Genomic DNA, 14,697 nt, shown 5'->3' on the forward strand with positions numbered 1-14,697 from the left:
GTGGGAGAGGGAGTGCAGCAGGCTTCCCGCCGAGCAGGGAGCCCGATGCGGGGCTCGATCCCAGGACCCTGGGATCATGACCTGAGCCAAAGGCAGATGCTTAACGACTGAGCCCCCCAGGCGCCCCGGCTAAAGACTATTCTATTGTGTGGCTATAGCATACCTTATTTATCCATTCCTCAGTGAGTGGACACCTGACTTGTCTCCACCTTTTGGCTATTATGCATAATGCTGCTACGAACAGTCAAATCCAGGGTTTGGTCTGAACATAAATTTTCACGTCTCTGGGGCTCCCATAAAGATTTCGTCCATAAATGTTCTTTCTCTTGGGTAAACAAGGAGGAGTGGGATTGCTGAGCCATAAGGCAAGTGTAATGTTTAACTTAAGAACCTGGCTAAGTGTTTTCCAGAAAAGCCGTACCATTTCGCCTTCCCACCAGCAAAGCTCCGAGCTCGGGCGCTCTGAGGGCTTGCCGGCATTAGGTACTTCTTCTCACTGAGCCATCCCCGGGCTCGCTTTGGCAGCATACATACTAGAAATGGAACGATCCAGAGATTAGCGTGGCCCCTGAGCAAGGATGACATATCGATGAGCCATTCTCCATGCTGCCTCCGCTTGCATGGAAAAAACGAAGGTGTAGTGATCTGAACAGCACTCTCCTCCTGAGCCCCCTTTTCCCCTTGATTCAATTACACTGCACTGGATGGTTTTCCTTCTTTCTCAATGGCTGTTCCTTCTCTGTTAGGCTTCCATTTCTCCTCTTCCGCCCCCGCCCTCTGTCTGCAAATCTCTTCTCTCTCTTCGCGCCTACCCCCTTGGTGACCTCAGAGACCTCCTGGCAATAAATACAATACGGTCAGTGTTCGGGTGATGTTCAAATGTCCATCCCCGGCCCGGACCTCTCTCCTGAGCTCCAGACCCACGTAACCACGGCCGCCTCAGTGGAGACCCAAGAGCGCAAACCTGATGTGTTCTTTCCACTGTCTTTGCGCTCCTGGAAAAGGAGATTCGGTGGTCCCGGATGCTCAGGCTTAATATTGGCAGCGTTCCTTGGGTTCTCTCCCAGCCTGCATCAGATTGTCAGCAAATCCTGATTCCACCTTCTAAACGTGCCCAGAAGCCGCTCATGCTTCCTTCCTTCCGTTGCCTTGCCCCCACCTTGGCCCATGCCAGCGTCCTCTCTCGCCTAGACTCTCTGAGTCACCTCCTTGGCTTCTTGGCTCCCGCCCTTGACTTCTTAAAATCAGATTTAGCAGCTCTGTCATCTCTCCTTGGCTCAGGACATTCCAGTGCTGCATTTATGGTATGACTCTGTTTCTGTGGACTGTCCAGAACAGGCAAATTCACAGAGACAGAAAGACCAGCGGGTTAGTAGATTTCTGAGAGCTAGGTAAAGGTGATGGAGGGATTGAAGGGTGATAGCTAAGGGTACTGGTTTCTTTTTGGGGTGATGAAAATATTCTAAAATTGGTAGTGGTGACAGTAACACAAGCCTGTGAATATACTGAAAACTGCTGAATTGTACATTTTAAGTGGGTAATTTGTATGGGATGTGAGTTTTATCTCAGTAAAGCTGTTACCGCCCTCCCCCAAAGCCCTCCAATAAAAACTCCTTCCTGTGGCTCTCGTCTCACCCAGAATAAACCCAGTGTCCCCACCACAGCTTGTCAGGCTCGCTGCCATCTGCTCTCCCCCTCCCCCACCTCCCACAATCCCTCTATTTTCTGAACACATCATCTCCACTCTCCCTTTTGCCCACTCTGTTCCTGCCATGCTGGCCTGCTTGCATGTTCTGCCTCAGGGCCTTTGCACCTGCTATTCCCTCTGCTTGGAACAGCTTCCCCCTAAAATCTCCCATGGTTCATTCATTCCCTCACTTCTTTCACCCTCCGCTCAGTGTTACCTCCTCCAGTGAGGCTTCCCTGACCGTCGTCTAGAACAGCAGAGCCATCTGCCAGGCTTCTCTCTCACTGTTTTACTTGCCTCCACATCACACTTGACTTTGTGACATACCGGCTATTGACTTGCTTAATTATGCATTGCCCCATCACCCTTGGGAGACCTGTCCTGCTCACTGTGGTACCCCCCCACCCCAGGGCTAAACAGTGACTGGCACATAGCAGATGCCCAAGAAACATTTGTCAAATACACAGTAAACGGAAGCTCCCTGCATCCTTCCCTCTCTGAGCTTCAGGTCTGAGTGTTCAAAGGCCTCCTGATCGCCTTTCCTGGATGACCCGCGGTATCTCGGACTCATTCTAGTGATTGAGGGTGGCGCCCTCCCAAAACACGTCTACGTCCTGGAGCCTGTGAACATGACCCTATTTGGAAAAAGGCTCTTTGCGGATGTAATTACGTTAAAGGACCTTGAGATGAGATCCTGTAGATTATGCTGGTGGACCCTAAACCCAATGACAAGTGTACCTATTATAAGAGAAAGGAAAGGAGGTGGAACAAGCCCAGGGCAAAGAACCTGGGAAGACGGAGGTACTGGGGGGCTGCGGCCCCCACCCACGGCATGTCAGGAGGGAAGAGGCAAGGAAGGATCCTCCCCTAGAGTGCTGGCACCTTGATTTCAGACTTCTGGCCCCCAGGACAGCAAGGGGCTCGATTTCTCGTTTCATGCCACCCGCTTTGTGGTCACGTGTCACAGCGGCTCCCGGAAACTCAGACACTCGCCACGTCCTGATAACCTCAGCACATTCCCCCGACCCGCTCCCATCCCCTCACCCGCTGCGGATCCGGGCCTCGCCCTGGCCCCCACCTCGGCCCCCCGCAGGTGGTCAGTCGCCAATCCCTACTGGTTGAAGCTATAACCAGTTGCAGCAACAGTAAGAAAAGAACACGCTGCTGTAATGGTTGTATCTATAAAGGCACTCACCTCCGCAAGCCTGCTTCCCCCATCTAAAATAATGATCAGCAAATCTGGTGCTCGCTGTCCACTTCTGTAGGCGTCCCGTGTCTCTGACCGGGCCCTGCACACAGCAGGCGCTTAATGTCTGCAGAGTGAATGCGTGCTGACTAATGCCAGGCACCTCCTAAACGTTCCCAGCATTAACTTAATCCTCAAGCATACCCTGTGAGATCAAAACTATTATCAACCCATTTTCAAGATGAAGCACTGAGGCAAAAGGACAGCCGTCCAATCTGGGGGTTAAAAACAAAGATTCTGGAGCCATCTACCCGGGCTTAGAACAAACCTGGCTTCACCACGCTAGCTACGTGACCTTAGGCAAGTCTTTTAATCTTCCCAAGGCTCAGTGATCTCACCTGGAAAGCGGGGATACTAACGGTCCTTTCCCTGGGATCTTGTGAGGATTCGGGGAGCTAATACTTGGGAACGCTTGGTGCTGTTAGGTGTTGGCCAGAAGTCAAGGCTCAGGGGCCCTCTGGGGGCAGAAGCGGGTGCGAACGCACCCGGGTGGCCTGCCTCGCTCAGGCCAAGTAGGGTTTGTTGACCGGCTGACTGATGCACCGATGGCAGGGAGTCCCGAGTGCCCACGGTCCCTAGGGCTGACCGGCAAGGGCTCAAAAGACACGGGCCAGGCGGGGCCACAGGTTTATTGGGGGTTCCACACACGCACTCACAGCATCACATGATAATGGCATGGTTACTTGGTACACGCGAGTGGCCTCCGCCCGAAGTCTCCTCCCTGGTGGCCCAGGCCCAGCTGGGGCCTTCCTCCTGGACCGGGGAGGGAGGGCGCCGGGCGGCCCCAGCCGGAGAGGGGGCGAGCAGGGAACAAGAGGCCGGGGCGGAAGGGCTGGCCGCCCTCACTCCAGGGACTGGAGCATCAGCAGCTGCTTCAGTACCTTCGTCTGGCTGGTCTCTCGGATCTCGCCGGCCAGGAACATCTCGTCCACGACCGTGTAAACCTGAGCGAAGGGAGGGCAGGACTCTGGTGAGGGAAGGGCACTCCCCACTCCCCGCCCTCCCCCTGCAACGGGTGCTGGTCTAAACCTTGGAAGCTGGGGGCCCTGAGAGCTAGGCACCAGCCATCAGCAGAGGCGCTGGGCAGCCCCCCTCCCCACCCCCTCCTCTTCCCCAGGAGCCCACCTTGTAGAAATTGAACACTAGGTCCAGTTCACAGACGTTGTGGAAATACTCATTTAAGACCTGTGGGAGAAGGCAGAGATGGTGAGAGCCGGGCAGGGGGAGATACTCAGGGAGGGGGGCCAAGGTCACCATCGGAAAGACAGACCAAGAGGACTGAAGGGGGGGAGGGAGGGGGGAGGGGGGAGGGGGAGGGAAGAGACCCAGTGACGAAGATAGTTAAAGGCAGAAATAAGAACAAGGACGATCAGATAGCAACAGAAAAGACAGACCGGACAGAGGCAGAGGAACAAAGAGGAACTGCGCCGGCAGAGATGGGCAGAGGGAGGCCGCCTGTCCGCTGCTGCGGGGAGGTGGGGAGAGGGTTTGTGCACCCCGCGGGGAGATGAGGCGTGGTTCTGGGCACTCCAGGGCCCCTGGGGCTGCAGCCCGCCCGCCTGCGCACCTCCACGAAGTTGTGGATGGCCTCCAGGTAGGCCAGGTTGTTGTCGTTGACATCCACGCAGATGCAGAAGTAGAGGCCGGCGTAGCGACGGTAAATGATCTTGAAGTTCCGGAACTGCGGGGCAGAGAGGCTGTCAGCAACGGGGGGGTGGGGGTGGGGGGCCAGGACCCAGCAGGCTGAGCAGAGCGGAGCCCAGAGAGTCAGTCCTTCACCCCACGCATGGTCCCCGAGGCCCTGCTCTGTCTGGTCCTGTGCTGGGGACACAGTGGTGACTGACACAGGCCTGGCCCTCCCCTGCCGGGGCTCCTGGTCCAGTGGAGAGAGTCATCCTCAGTCATCCCCAGTGGGGGCAGCTGATCCAGGAGGGCTTCCTGGAGGAGGGGACATCTGGGCTGAGACCTGGAGGAGGAGCAGGAGTGCTCCAGGCCAAGGGAACAGCTTGTGAGAAAAGCCCAGAGCCAAGAGGGAGGCTGGGGTGTTCCACGACATCCACGCTCCCCTTTCCGTGGCTCCCTGCTTGTCGTCTCTGGACAAAGTCGCATTCCTTAACCTGGAACTAACTCACACCATCATTCCGCAAACGCTACCTGTGAGGCAGGCTCTGTGCTGGGCAGTGCAGTTACTGCTTGGAACCAAGACAATCTCAGCCTGACTTTGAGCCGAACCGCGATATACAATAGAAATACTTAGGCACTAACGCACACACACAGCCCAGGAATAAATACATATGGGCCAAGGACGCAGACTCTAATCTTACATGCGTGGGGAAGAAGATAAAGAGACAGACATAGATACAAACAGGCAGACTGGTTTGCTAAGCACAATGTCTTTGGCCCAAATCTGCAAAGTCCCAGCGCTGGGTCTGAGTGCGCGTGTGCTTTGTCGCCACCTGGTGGCAACTGCAAAAGCCAACAGTAGTCCCTGATTTTCTTCCAGCTCATTCTTCTGTTAATTTCTTTTTTTTTTTTAAAGATTTATTTATTTATTTGAGAGAGAGAGAATGAGAGAGAGAGTACATGAGAGAGGGAAGGGTTAGAGGGAGAAGCAGGCTCCTCGCCGAGCAGGGAGCCCGATGTGGGACTCGATCCCGGAACTCCAGGATCATGACCTGAGCCGAAGGCAGTCACTCAACCAACTGAGCCACCCAGGCGCCCCATCTTCTGTTAATTTCTGTACTTCGACTACGTTTTCTTTTCTTTTCTTTTTTTTTAATTTTCTTTTTTTTTTTAAGGAGGAAATCTATTTCTTTTTAGAGATTTTTATTTATTGATTGATTGATTTAACAGAGAGAGAGAGAGAGAGAGAGAGAGACAGCGAGAGAGGGAACACAAGCAGGGGGAGTGGGAGAGGGAGAAGCAGGCTTCCCGCGGAGCAGGGAGCCCGATGCGGGGCTCGATCCCAGGACCCTGGGATCATGACCTGAGCCGAAGGCAGACGCTTAACCGACTGAGCCACCCAGGCGCCCCTCGACTATGTTTTCTAACATTACTGCAGTAATTCCTGCACATAATCTGCAGATTAATAAGCATGTATCAGGGTGCAAATTCTACTTTTTTTTTTCCTTAGGTAGGCTCCACACCCAACAGAGGGCTCGAACTCGTGACCCTGAGATCAAGAGTTGTACGCTCCTCTGACAGACCCAACCAGGAGCCCCTACTTTTTTTTTTTTAAATGATACAGACACACGATCAAATGTTTGAAGGCCCCTGCTCTGGAGGAGAGGGTTTAAGACAGGCCTAGAGGCCAGGAAAACATCCGAAGATTCCACCACTATCACAGCTGGTGTGGCCCTGGCAGGATCTGACGCTGAGCAGCACTCTTTTTTTTTACTCGAAATTCTCCCTCTCCTGCTATCACCCTCCCGGCTCGTGCCAACACCTTGGTTGTAAATTTGCAGGCTTCTCAGGGACCCGCCCCAGACTTTCATGGCTTCTTCAGCTATAGACTCTCAGGTAAGTCTCTTCCTACAGGCTGGGGCAGGTCACCTGTCTGTACTGCCCCCGCCATTGGGCCCCGTCCCCAGCCGTCACTGTCCGGGGACCAGTCGGTCTCATTGGACTGTGAGATGGGGCTGTCACCACTGTGTCCCCAGCAGGGCCTTGAACAGGAAGGGGTCCACACCCTAATCCCTGGACTCTCTGAACAGGTGACCTAACATGGCAAAGGGGACTGTGCAGGTGTGGTTAAGCCAAGGATCTTGAGATGGGGGGATCCTGGATTATCCAGATGGGCCCAGAGTAATCACAAGGGTCCCTATAAGGGAAAGAGGAAGACAGGAGAGTGTGGCTCGGAGAGAGAGATCTCAAGAAGCAGGTGAAGGCAAGGAAACAGACTCTCCCCAGAGCCTGCAGAGGGAACCCAGCCCTGCTGACCCATTTTGGACACCTGACCTCCAGAACTATTTAAGACAACAAATCTGTGTTGTTTTGAGCCACTATGTTTGTAGTAATTTGTTAGCACAGCAATACAGGAGCGTAATATAGGTACTAAGGAATATGTATTAATGAACAGACGAGAGGAAGAAAGTTCAGGTGGCCTGGGCCTTTCTCACTGGCCACTCATCCTTTGGTTTTGCTCTCACAAGTCCTCCTCCAGGAAGCCTTCCCTGACCTCAATCTCATAAGAGAGACATTATTTCATGTCTCCTCCCCCTGATCATCCCCAGTTTGTTGGGGGAGGGACCAGTTCTCTCTTGTTCCCCACAGCATTCCCTCCTCCAGGAAGGCCTCCCTGACCCTCAGGCTGAGCCAGGTGCCCTCCTCCCGCCCCGCTGCTCCATCCCAGCCCTACCCTCTTGGGGTTGTCGTGATCTGGGGACAGGTCTATGTTGCTCACGGGGCCATCTCGGTCCCCACTGAATGGAGGCGCACTGGGAATGGGTGGTAAATAAATGCACGGGTGAACAAATGAATGAATGAATGGCCTGGGATTGGGAGGCACCTAAGATCTGGGTGTCAGGCCCCTGTGTGACATTCTCACCTGACCAGCCTGCCTCGCTGACCCGCTCCCAGTCCCTCGGCACTCGGGGTAGGAGGCCACACGGCGCTGGCAGCGGGACACCCCAAGGGAGCGGGCATCCACCCCCTCATTCTGTCCTGCACCTGCTCTGCCTGCTCTCACCCCCCAACCCCGCTCCCTGCAAGGCCCCCCATCCCGTCCTCCTCCTGGAAACCCTTTTCTCTAGGCTGCCGGGACTCCCCAATCTCCTGATTTTCCCCTACCTCCTCACCTCCCACCTCTAGATATGGCTTCTCGTCTCTCCTTTATTCCCCTCTGTCAATGGTCCCTCCCCTGGTAGGTGCCGCAGCCTTCCCTGCCCTCTGTGTGCGGAACCTTCCTGCTCTCTCTCTGCACTCTGACTCATCACTCCCTCCCGGATTCTCCCCTGGAGTGTGCACAGATACCTCAACCTGCTCTTTCCTAAGTTGGCTCACATCCCTCCCTCTGCTGAAAACCCTCCTGAGGCTGCCAACTCACTCATAAGAGCTGAAGTCCACCCCACGGCCCAGGAGGCCCTGAGCCATCCGTCCCTGTTGTCTCTTTGACCGCATCGGCCCCCTCCCTCCTCCCTGGCTTGCAGCTCCTCAGCCATGCTGGCCTTTTTTTTTTTTTTTTTTTTAAGATTTTATTTATTTATTTGACAGAGAGAGACACGGTGAGAGAGGGAACACAAGCAGAGGGAGTGGGAGAGGGAGAAGCAGGCTTCTCGCGGAGCAGGGAGCCCGATGCGGGGCTCGATCCCAGGACCCTGGGACCATGACCTGAGCCGAAGGCAGACGCTTAACAACTGAGCCACCCAGGTGCCCCCATGCTGGCCTTCTTGCTATTCCAGGAATGCCCCAGTATGTTCTCACCTCAAGGCCTTTGCACTTGCTATTCCCTGGGCCTGGGGTGCACGCTCTCAGATATCCTCTTCTAACACTCTTTCAACTCCTTCAGGCCTTGGTTCCACTGTTACCTTTTCCAGACCTCCTACATAAATCATTGATACCTGCATTCCAACCCCCAGTGAACGTACCCCAGCACCTCCATCTCCCACAGTGGCCTGCTTTTTCTCCCTGGCACCTCACCACCCGCTAGATGCTGTCTTTATTCTCAGTCTCCCTCCGACCAGAGCATCAGCTCTCCCAGGGCAGGGACTCGGGTCTGTTCTATTCCCACGCCTAGAACAGTACCTGCCATACAGCAGACCCCCTGATAAATATGTGTTGAATTTACAGGACAACTAGCCCGGCTGATACCATGGGAATTAAAGACAGAGCCTTCTCGATTTAAGGAGACCAAAGAGGAGTGCCTGGCTGGCTCAGGCGATAGAGCGTGCGACTCTTGATCTCAGGGTTGTGAGTTCGAGCCCCACATTGGGAGCAGATTACTTAAAAATAAAAGCTTACCAAAAAAAGAAGAAGAAAATTATTACAACGAGGGGCGCCTGGGTGGCTCAGTCGGTTAAGCATCTCCCTTCAGCTCAGGTCATGATCCCAGGGTCCTGGTATCGAGCCCTGCATACGGCGCCCTGCGGAGCCTGCTTCTCCCTCTCCCTTTGCCACTCCCCCTGCTTGTGCTCTCTCACTCACACTCTATCTCAAACAAATAAAATCTTAAAAAAAAAAAAAAAGAAAAGAAAATTTTCATAATGAAAAGTTCCCCAAAAAGGAAGGAAGACAGGGGCGCCTGGGCGGCTCGGTCATTAAGCGTCTGCCTTCAGCTCAGGTCATGATCCCAGGGTCCTGGGATCGAGCCCCACATTGGGCTCTCTGCTCAGCGGGAAGCCTGCTTCTCCCTCTCCCACTCCCCCTGCTTGTGTTCCCTCTCTTGCTGTGTCTCTCTCTGTCAAATAAATAAATAAAATCTTGGAAAAAAAAAAAAAGGAAGGAAGACAGCAAGCTAAAAGCATGTCGAGGGAATGAACGTAGGAAGGAAAGAGGTTCCGAGGGGTTACTGCAGTTAGAGCTTGGGCAAGCGGCTGGCAAGGAGGGTCAAAGGAAAAAAAGCGAGTGTGAGAGGCATGGGGGGAGCATCACCTCCACAAAGTTGGTGTGTTTGGCATCTCGGACAGTGACCACGGCGTGCACCTCCTCGATCAACTTCTGTTTCTCATCGTCATCGAACTGCATGTACCACTTGGCCAGGCGCGTCTTGCCAGCCCGGTTCTGGATGAGAATGAAGCGGATCTGGGGGCAGGAGGAGGAAGAGGAAGTGAGAGCAGCCGGGAGAGCTGGCCGGAGCTGGTAGTCCCATGCAGCAGCCCCGCCCATGCCCACTGGGTAGGTAGGGCCCATGCCCTTCCCGCTCTGGACTTCTCCTCGGAGCCTGGTCAGGCCTGCTTGGCCACGTCCCAACACCCCAGGGGAAGGACTGCTTCCACAGGTCAACTCCCCTGTCAGCTCCAGGGCCCTGAGGCCCAGGCTCCACTACCCCTTGTCTGCTTGACCTTGGACAAAGGATCCGCCCCCCCTCAGCTTCAGTTTCCCCACCGGCAAAATAAGTTTCCTTAGATCAATCTTGGCAGGGTGTCTTGCAGGTCAAATGTTTATAAACTTAATTCAGTAGCTTGGCACACAGCAGGCACTCAATAAATGTTTGAGTTGCAGGGGCGCCTGGCTGGCTCAGTTGGAGGAGCGTTCGAGTCTCGATCTCGGGGTCGTGAGTTCAAGCCCCACGTTGGGTGCGGAGATTACTTAAATAAATAAATAAAAACTTAAAAAAAACTGTTTGAGTTTCAGACTTCTTTGGTCTGAATCCTGGAGATCCCCCTATTTCTTTTTACTTACCAATTCTTAAAAATTCACCCATTGAAGATGTGTACAGTTCAGTGGTTTTTTGTATACTCATACAATTGTGGAAAAATCACTACTAATTCCAGAATGTTTTCATCACCCCAAAAAGAAATCCCCACCCGTTAGCAGCCACTCTCCCACCCCAGCCCCTGGCAACAAGGAATGTTTCTTTCTCTACAGATATGCCTGTTCTGGACATTTCCTATAAATAGAATCATACAATACGTGGCCTTTTTGTATTTGGCTTCTTTCATTTAGCAATGTTTTCAAAGTTCACCCACGTTGTAGCTTGTGTCTCTGCTTCCTTTCTTTTTATGGCAGAATTACATTCCACTGGATAGATATACCTTGTTTTGTTTATTAGAACGTTTGGGTCATTTCCACTTTTTGGTAATTGTGAATTAGACTGCTATGAACATTCACATACAAGCTTCTACATGGACGTATGTTTCCATTTGTCCTGGCTATATACCTAGGAGGGGAATCGTTGGGTCATACGGTAACGCTACATCTAACTTTTTTCAGCCACTGCTAAATGGCTTCCCAAAGCATCTGCCACTTCTCAAGTGATGTAACTGCGTGGTGCCTCAGTTTACCCACCTGGAAAATTGGGCCTCATAAAAGTGTGACAAGATGAAAACAAGATATGAAAAGTATCCGGAACAGTGCCTGGCTCAGATCACGCGCTGTGTCAGCTGTGATTATCAGCAGTGAGAGCTAGGAAATTTGTTTTTATGATTCTGAAAAGCCAGGTCAACCTTCCTAGGGCTACTATGAAAACGGAACGAGTTAATGCTAGAAGTGCTTAGCACAGTGCCTATTACATACTGAGTGCTCAATATAATGGGCTATGATGACGGAGATGCATTTGTCCAAGTGGCTAAGCACAGAGACTCTAGAGCCTGAATGGATCCTGGCACTCTTGGCTGTATTTCCACAGGCAAGTCACTTAGTCTCTCTGGGCCTCAGTTTCTTCTTACGTATAATGTACGTAAGGAGAGCACCTCCCTCATAAGACAGTCACACGGGTTAATAAACGTAAGGGGTGTAGCACAGTGACTTGCAAGTATTAGTTCTTAGTGGTACTATAATTCACCATCACTTAGCTTTAAGAAAACCAAGGCCCGGGGTGCCTGGGTGGCTCAGTCGGTTAAGCATCTGCCTTTGGCTCAGGTCATGATCCTGGTGGGGTCCTGGGATCGAGCCCCACATGGGGCTCCCTACTCAGCAGGCAGTCTGCTTCCCCCTCTCTCTCTGCCCCTCCCCCAGCTCCTGCTCTCTCTCTCTCTCAAATAAATAATAAATAAATAAAACCTTTTTAAAAAATAAAAATAAATTAAAAAAAGAAAAAGAAAACCAAGGCCCAAGTTCACCCAGGTAGGAGGCCTGCCTTTGGACCCAGTTCTGTTTGAGACAGACAGGTGTAGACCCATTTTATAGATGAAGAAAGCAAGGCTCACAGCCACAAAGCATAGCTGGGAGTCCAAAGGCTTTGCTCTGGAACGCTTTACCCTCTGGGAGCCCATACCCATTCCTGGGAGTCCACTCTCTTTCCTAAGCCTCATTCTCTGATATTTTATCCTCCCTCCCCCGACCAATCAAGCAGGACAAGAACAGGATATTACACTCTCCTTCCAAGAACCCATTCTGCTGAGCCAGGGAAAACCACTTCCCAGCAGGCCAGGGGTCCTGGGTAGGAAGGGAAAGAGCATGGGCCTGGCAGGGGGATGGGGAGGGGGGAACCCCACCAGGCAGCCACAACCTGGGGGCAGAGCCAGAGATACATGGGTCATACCGTAAGGAGAGCCAAAAGGGTTGAGGGAGAGCCCTGCCTCTTACCCCCAAATTCCCTTATAACACCTCTTTGTGTTTCTTCTCCCAGTTAGAATCTCTCCACCTCTGGGAATCTACCCTGAGAGGTGCCTTCCCTCCTGCATCCTCACCCCTCTGATGTTCCCTCTGGACACCTCCCAACCTTCCCTGTCTCCAAGCCCCCTCCCCTCAAATAGTTCCCTTTTGACTTCCAATTTCTGGGTTTCAATCCCCTCTCCCAGGCCTCAGGAGGCCTTTTACTTAGGACATCACTCCTCTTAGGCCAATCTTCTCCCCCGTTCCAAAGGTCACATGTTGCCTTCAAGGACCCTGTTTGTGGGGGAGACTCCCTCCTTGTTCTGACACCCACCACCATTCATCTCTTTTTCCAGCTCTCTTCTCAAAGAATCCTTGCTTACAGTCCAAAGACCCACCCTAGGGGAGGGCAGCCAAATCCAAAGCCCAGTCCTTGCTCCAAAAGCTCCATCTCCAACTCTCACACTTCCATGTCTGCTCCCTACCCAAGACGCCTCTTCTTGGAAAGACCTGTTCCACCGCTCCGTTTCAAACATCCACTCCCTACCTCCAAGCCTTCTCCCGCTCTGCAACACACTTCCCCTGACTCTAAAGCCCCATTCCCTACAGTAGCCTACTTCCCCTCTCCAGCGCCCAGTCTCTTCCCCTTGAGATTCTCTCTCTCATCAGCAGTACCCTGCCCGTTTCACCAACCCCTCTCTGCCTTCAATGTCAGCTTCCGGCTTCTGAAGACCCCCTTCTCTCCAATCCCAGTGTCTCCCATTCTCCAACAATCCTGCCCCGCTCCCAAGAGCCCTCCTCTTGAGACGCGTCTTTCCCTTGGGACGCCCCCTCCCCCACTTCCAATTCCTGCCCCCCACCTCCGAGACCCCGCTTTCGAGTTGCCTCCCCATTTCAACCCTCCACCCCTCAGTCATCTCCAATGTCTCCCTCCCGCACAGCCCCCTCCCCTTGGCCCCCGGTCTCTAATGCCCCCTGGCTTCCAGACCCCCGGTGCACTCCCGCGCCCGGAATCACCGCCCAGCTGCCCCCTTCCCGGGCCTCCGGCCGGTCACAATCCTGAGAGCCCGCGCCTGGCCCAAACCATAGTACCGCGGCAGGGGAGGCTTGTCAGTACCCGATCGAGCCTCGAGTACCTGCACGTGGACCCACCCTCCCCCCGGCCCCGACGTGGGCGCGCCCCCGTTACCATGGTGACCCCCGTCCGGACCCCAGCGGCCCCGGTCCCGCGGCTCTTGGGCAGCTCCGGCTCGCGCAGCCGTTAGGGGACCCAGGGCTAGAGAGGACTTCCGGCAGAAGAACTCGCCCGCCCTCTCGCGCACAGCCCACTGGGAACTGTAGTATTAAGAATGCGTTTGGTGAGGCCGGCTGCAAGCCTGGGAAAAGGGCCGGTCCCGCTTCCCAACATGCCGCGCGACTGTCCTTTTTCCCACCACAAGGTACTGACCCTGAATGCATGCCGGGAGTTGCGGGCGAATGTCTCTTCCGAGGACTACAATTCACGACATGCGTAACAGCCAGCGACGGGGAGTTGCATTCTTGGAAATGTAGTTCTGGTAGCCCTGAGTCCACCCCATCTTCCCAAGGCGAGAAGGGCATGCTGGAAATAGTAGTTTTAAGTAAGAAACTGGGCTGTGGAAGCTCGAAATGTAACTCCGCGCTCACCTAGTGCTTTGTTCAAAATATGCTGAGTGTCTCCCTGTGGGAGATGGACAGTGGTTTAAGAGAATGATTTTGAGAGTCAGAAATGTGTACAGGGGCGCCTGGGTGGCTCAGTTGGTTAAGCGACCGCCTTCGGCTCAGGTCATGATCCTGGAGTCCCGGGATCGAGTCCCACATCGGGCTCCCGGCCCGGCGGGGAGTCTGCTTCTCCCTCTGACCCTCCTCCCTCTCATGCTCTCTGTCTCAAATAAATAAATAAAATCTTAAAAAAAAAAAAAAAAAAGAAATGTGTACAAATCCTGACATTGCATTTCCTAGCTGGGGGACTTTGGGACAACAACTTAACCTCTTAATTCTATTTCTTCATCTGTAAACAGGATTGATCAAGGGGTCACTTCGGTAGGGTTGTTTTAAAGCTTCGGTAAGGGGGCGCCTGGGTGGCTCAGTCGTTAAGCGTCTGCCTTCAGCTCAGGTCATGATCCCAGGGTCCTGGGATCGAGCTCCGCATCAGGCTCCCTGCTTGGCAGGAAGCCTGCTTCTCCCTCTCCCACTCCCCCTGCTTGTGTTCTCTCTCTCGCTGTCTCTCTCTTTTTCTGTCAAAATAAATAAAATCTTTTTAAAAATAAATGAATAAAGCTTCGGTAAGCTTCCAAAGAACTTATCACTATGTTTGACATATAGTAAATGCCCAATAAATAGTAGTTAATATCATGAATGCTCTTTTTTAAAAAAGATATTTATTTATTAGACAGAGAGAGACACAGCGAGAGAGGGAACATAAGCAGGGGGAGGGGGAGAGGGAGAAGCAGGCTTCCCGCGGAGAAGAGAGCCCGACGCGGGGCTCAGTCCCAGGACCGCAAGATCATGACCTGAGCCGAAGGCAGCCGCTCAACCGACTGAGCCACCCAGG

The 14,697-nt window shown here is 53.3% G+C and overlaps 1 protein-coding gene and 1 pseudogene across 2 annotated transcripts; one reads left to right on the top strand and one right to left on the bottom strand.

Annotated features, from left to right (window-relative positions):
* The first annotated feature begins 513 nt into the window (after positions 1–513).
* LOC123856304 (U6 spliceosomal RNA) lies at positions 514–609 on the top strand (annotated as a pseudogene).
* Positions 610–3,544: 2,935 nt separating this feature from the next.
* On the bottom strand, positions 3,545–13,474 carry AP2S1 (adaptor related protein complex 2 subunit sigma 1). Of its 2 annotated transcripts, XM_045891806.2 has the most exons (5): positions 13,315–13,474; positions 9,522–9,671; positions 4,501–4,614; positions 4,059–4,118; positions 3,545–3,877 (listed from the first exon to the last, which is right to left on the bottom strand). In XM_045891806.2, the coding sequence occupies exons 1-5, from the start codon at positions 13,315–13,317 to the stop codon at positions 3,776–3,778; spliced, it is 429 nt and encodes a 142-aa protein (XP_045747762.1). In that variant the 5' UTR covers positions 13,318–13,474; the 3' UTR covers positions 3,545–3,775. The 2 variants fall into 2 exon arrangements, with proteins under 2 accessions (XP_045747762.1, XP_054367447.1); XM_054511472.2 differs by lacking the exon at positions 4,501–4,614.
* Between the last annotated feature and the right edge of the window lie 1,223 nt (positions 13,475–14,697).

This window comes from Mirounga angustirostris, unplaced genomic scaffold, assembly GCF_029215605.1.
Source record: "Mirounga angustirostris isolate CCGP_5_RB_7025 unplaced genomic scaffold, mMirAng1.0.hap1 SCAF_16, whole genome shotgun sequence".
In the NCBI taxonomy this organism is placed as follows: Eukaryota; Metazoa; Chordata; class Mammalia; order Carnivora; family Phocidae; genus Mirounga; species Mirounga angustirostris.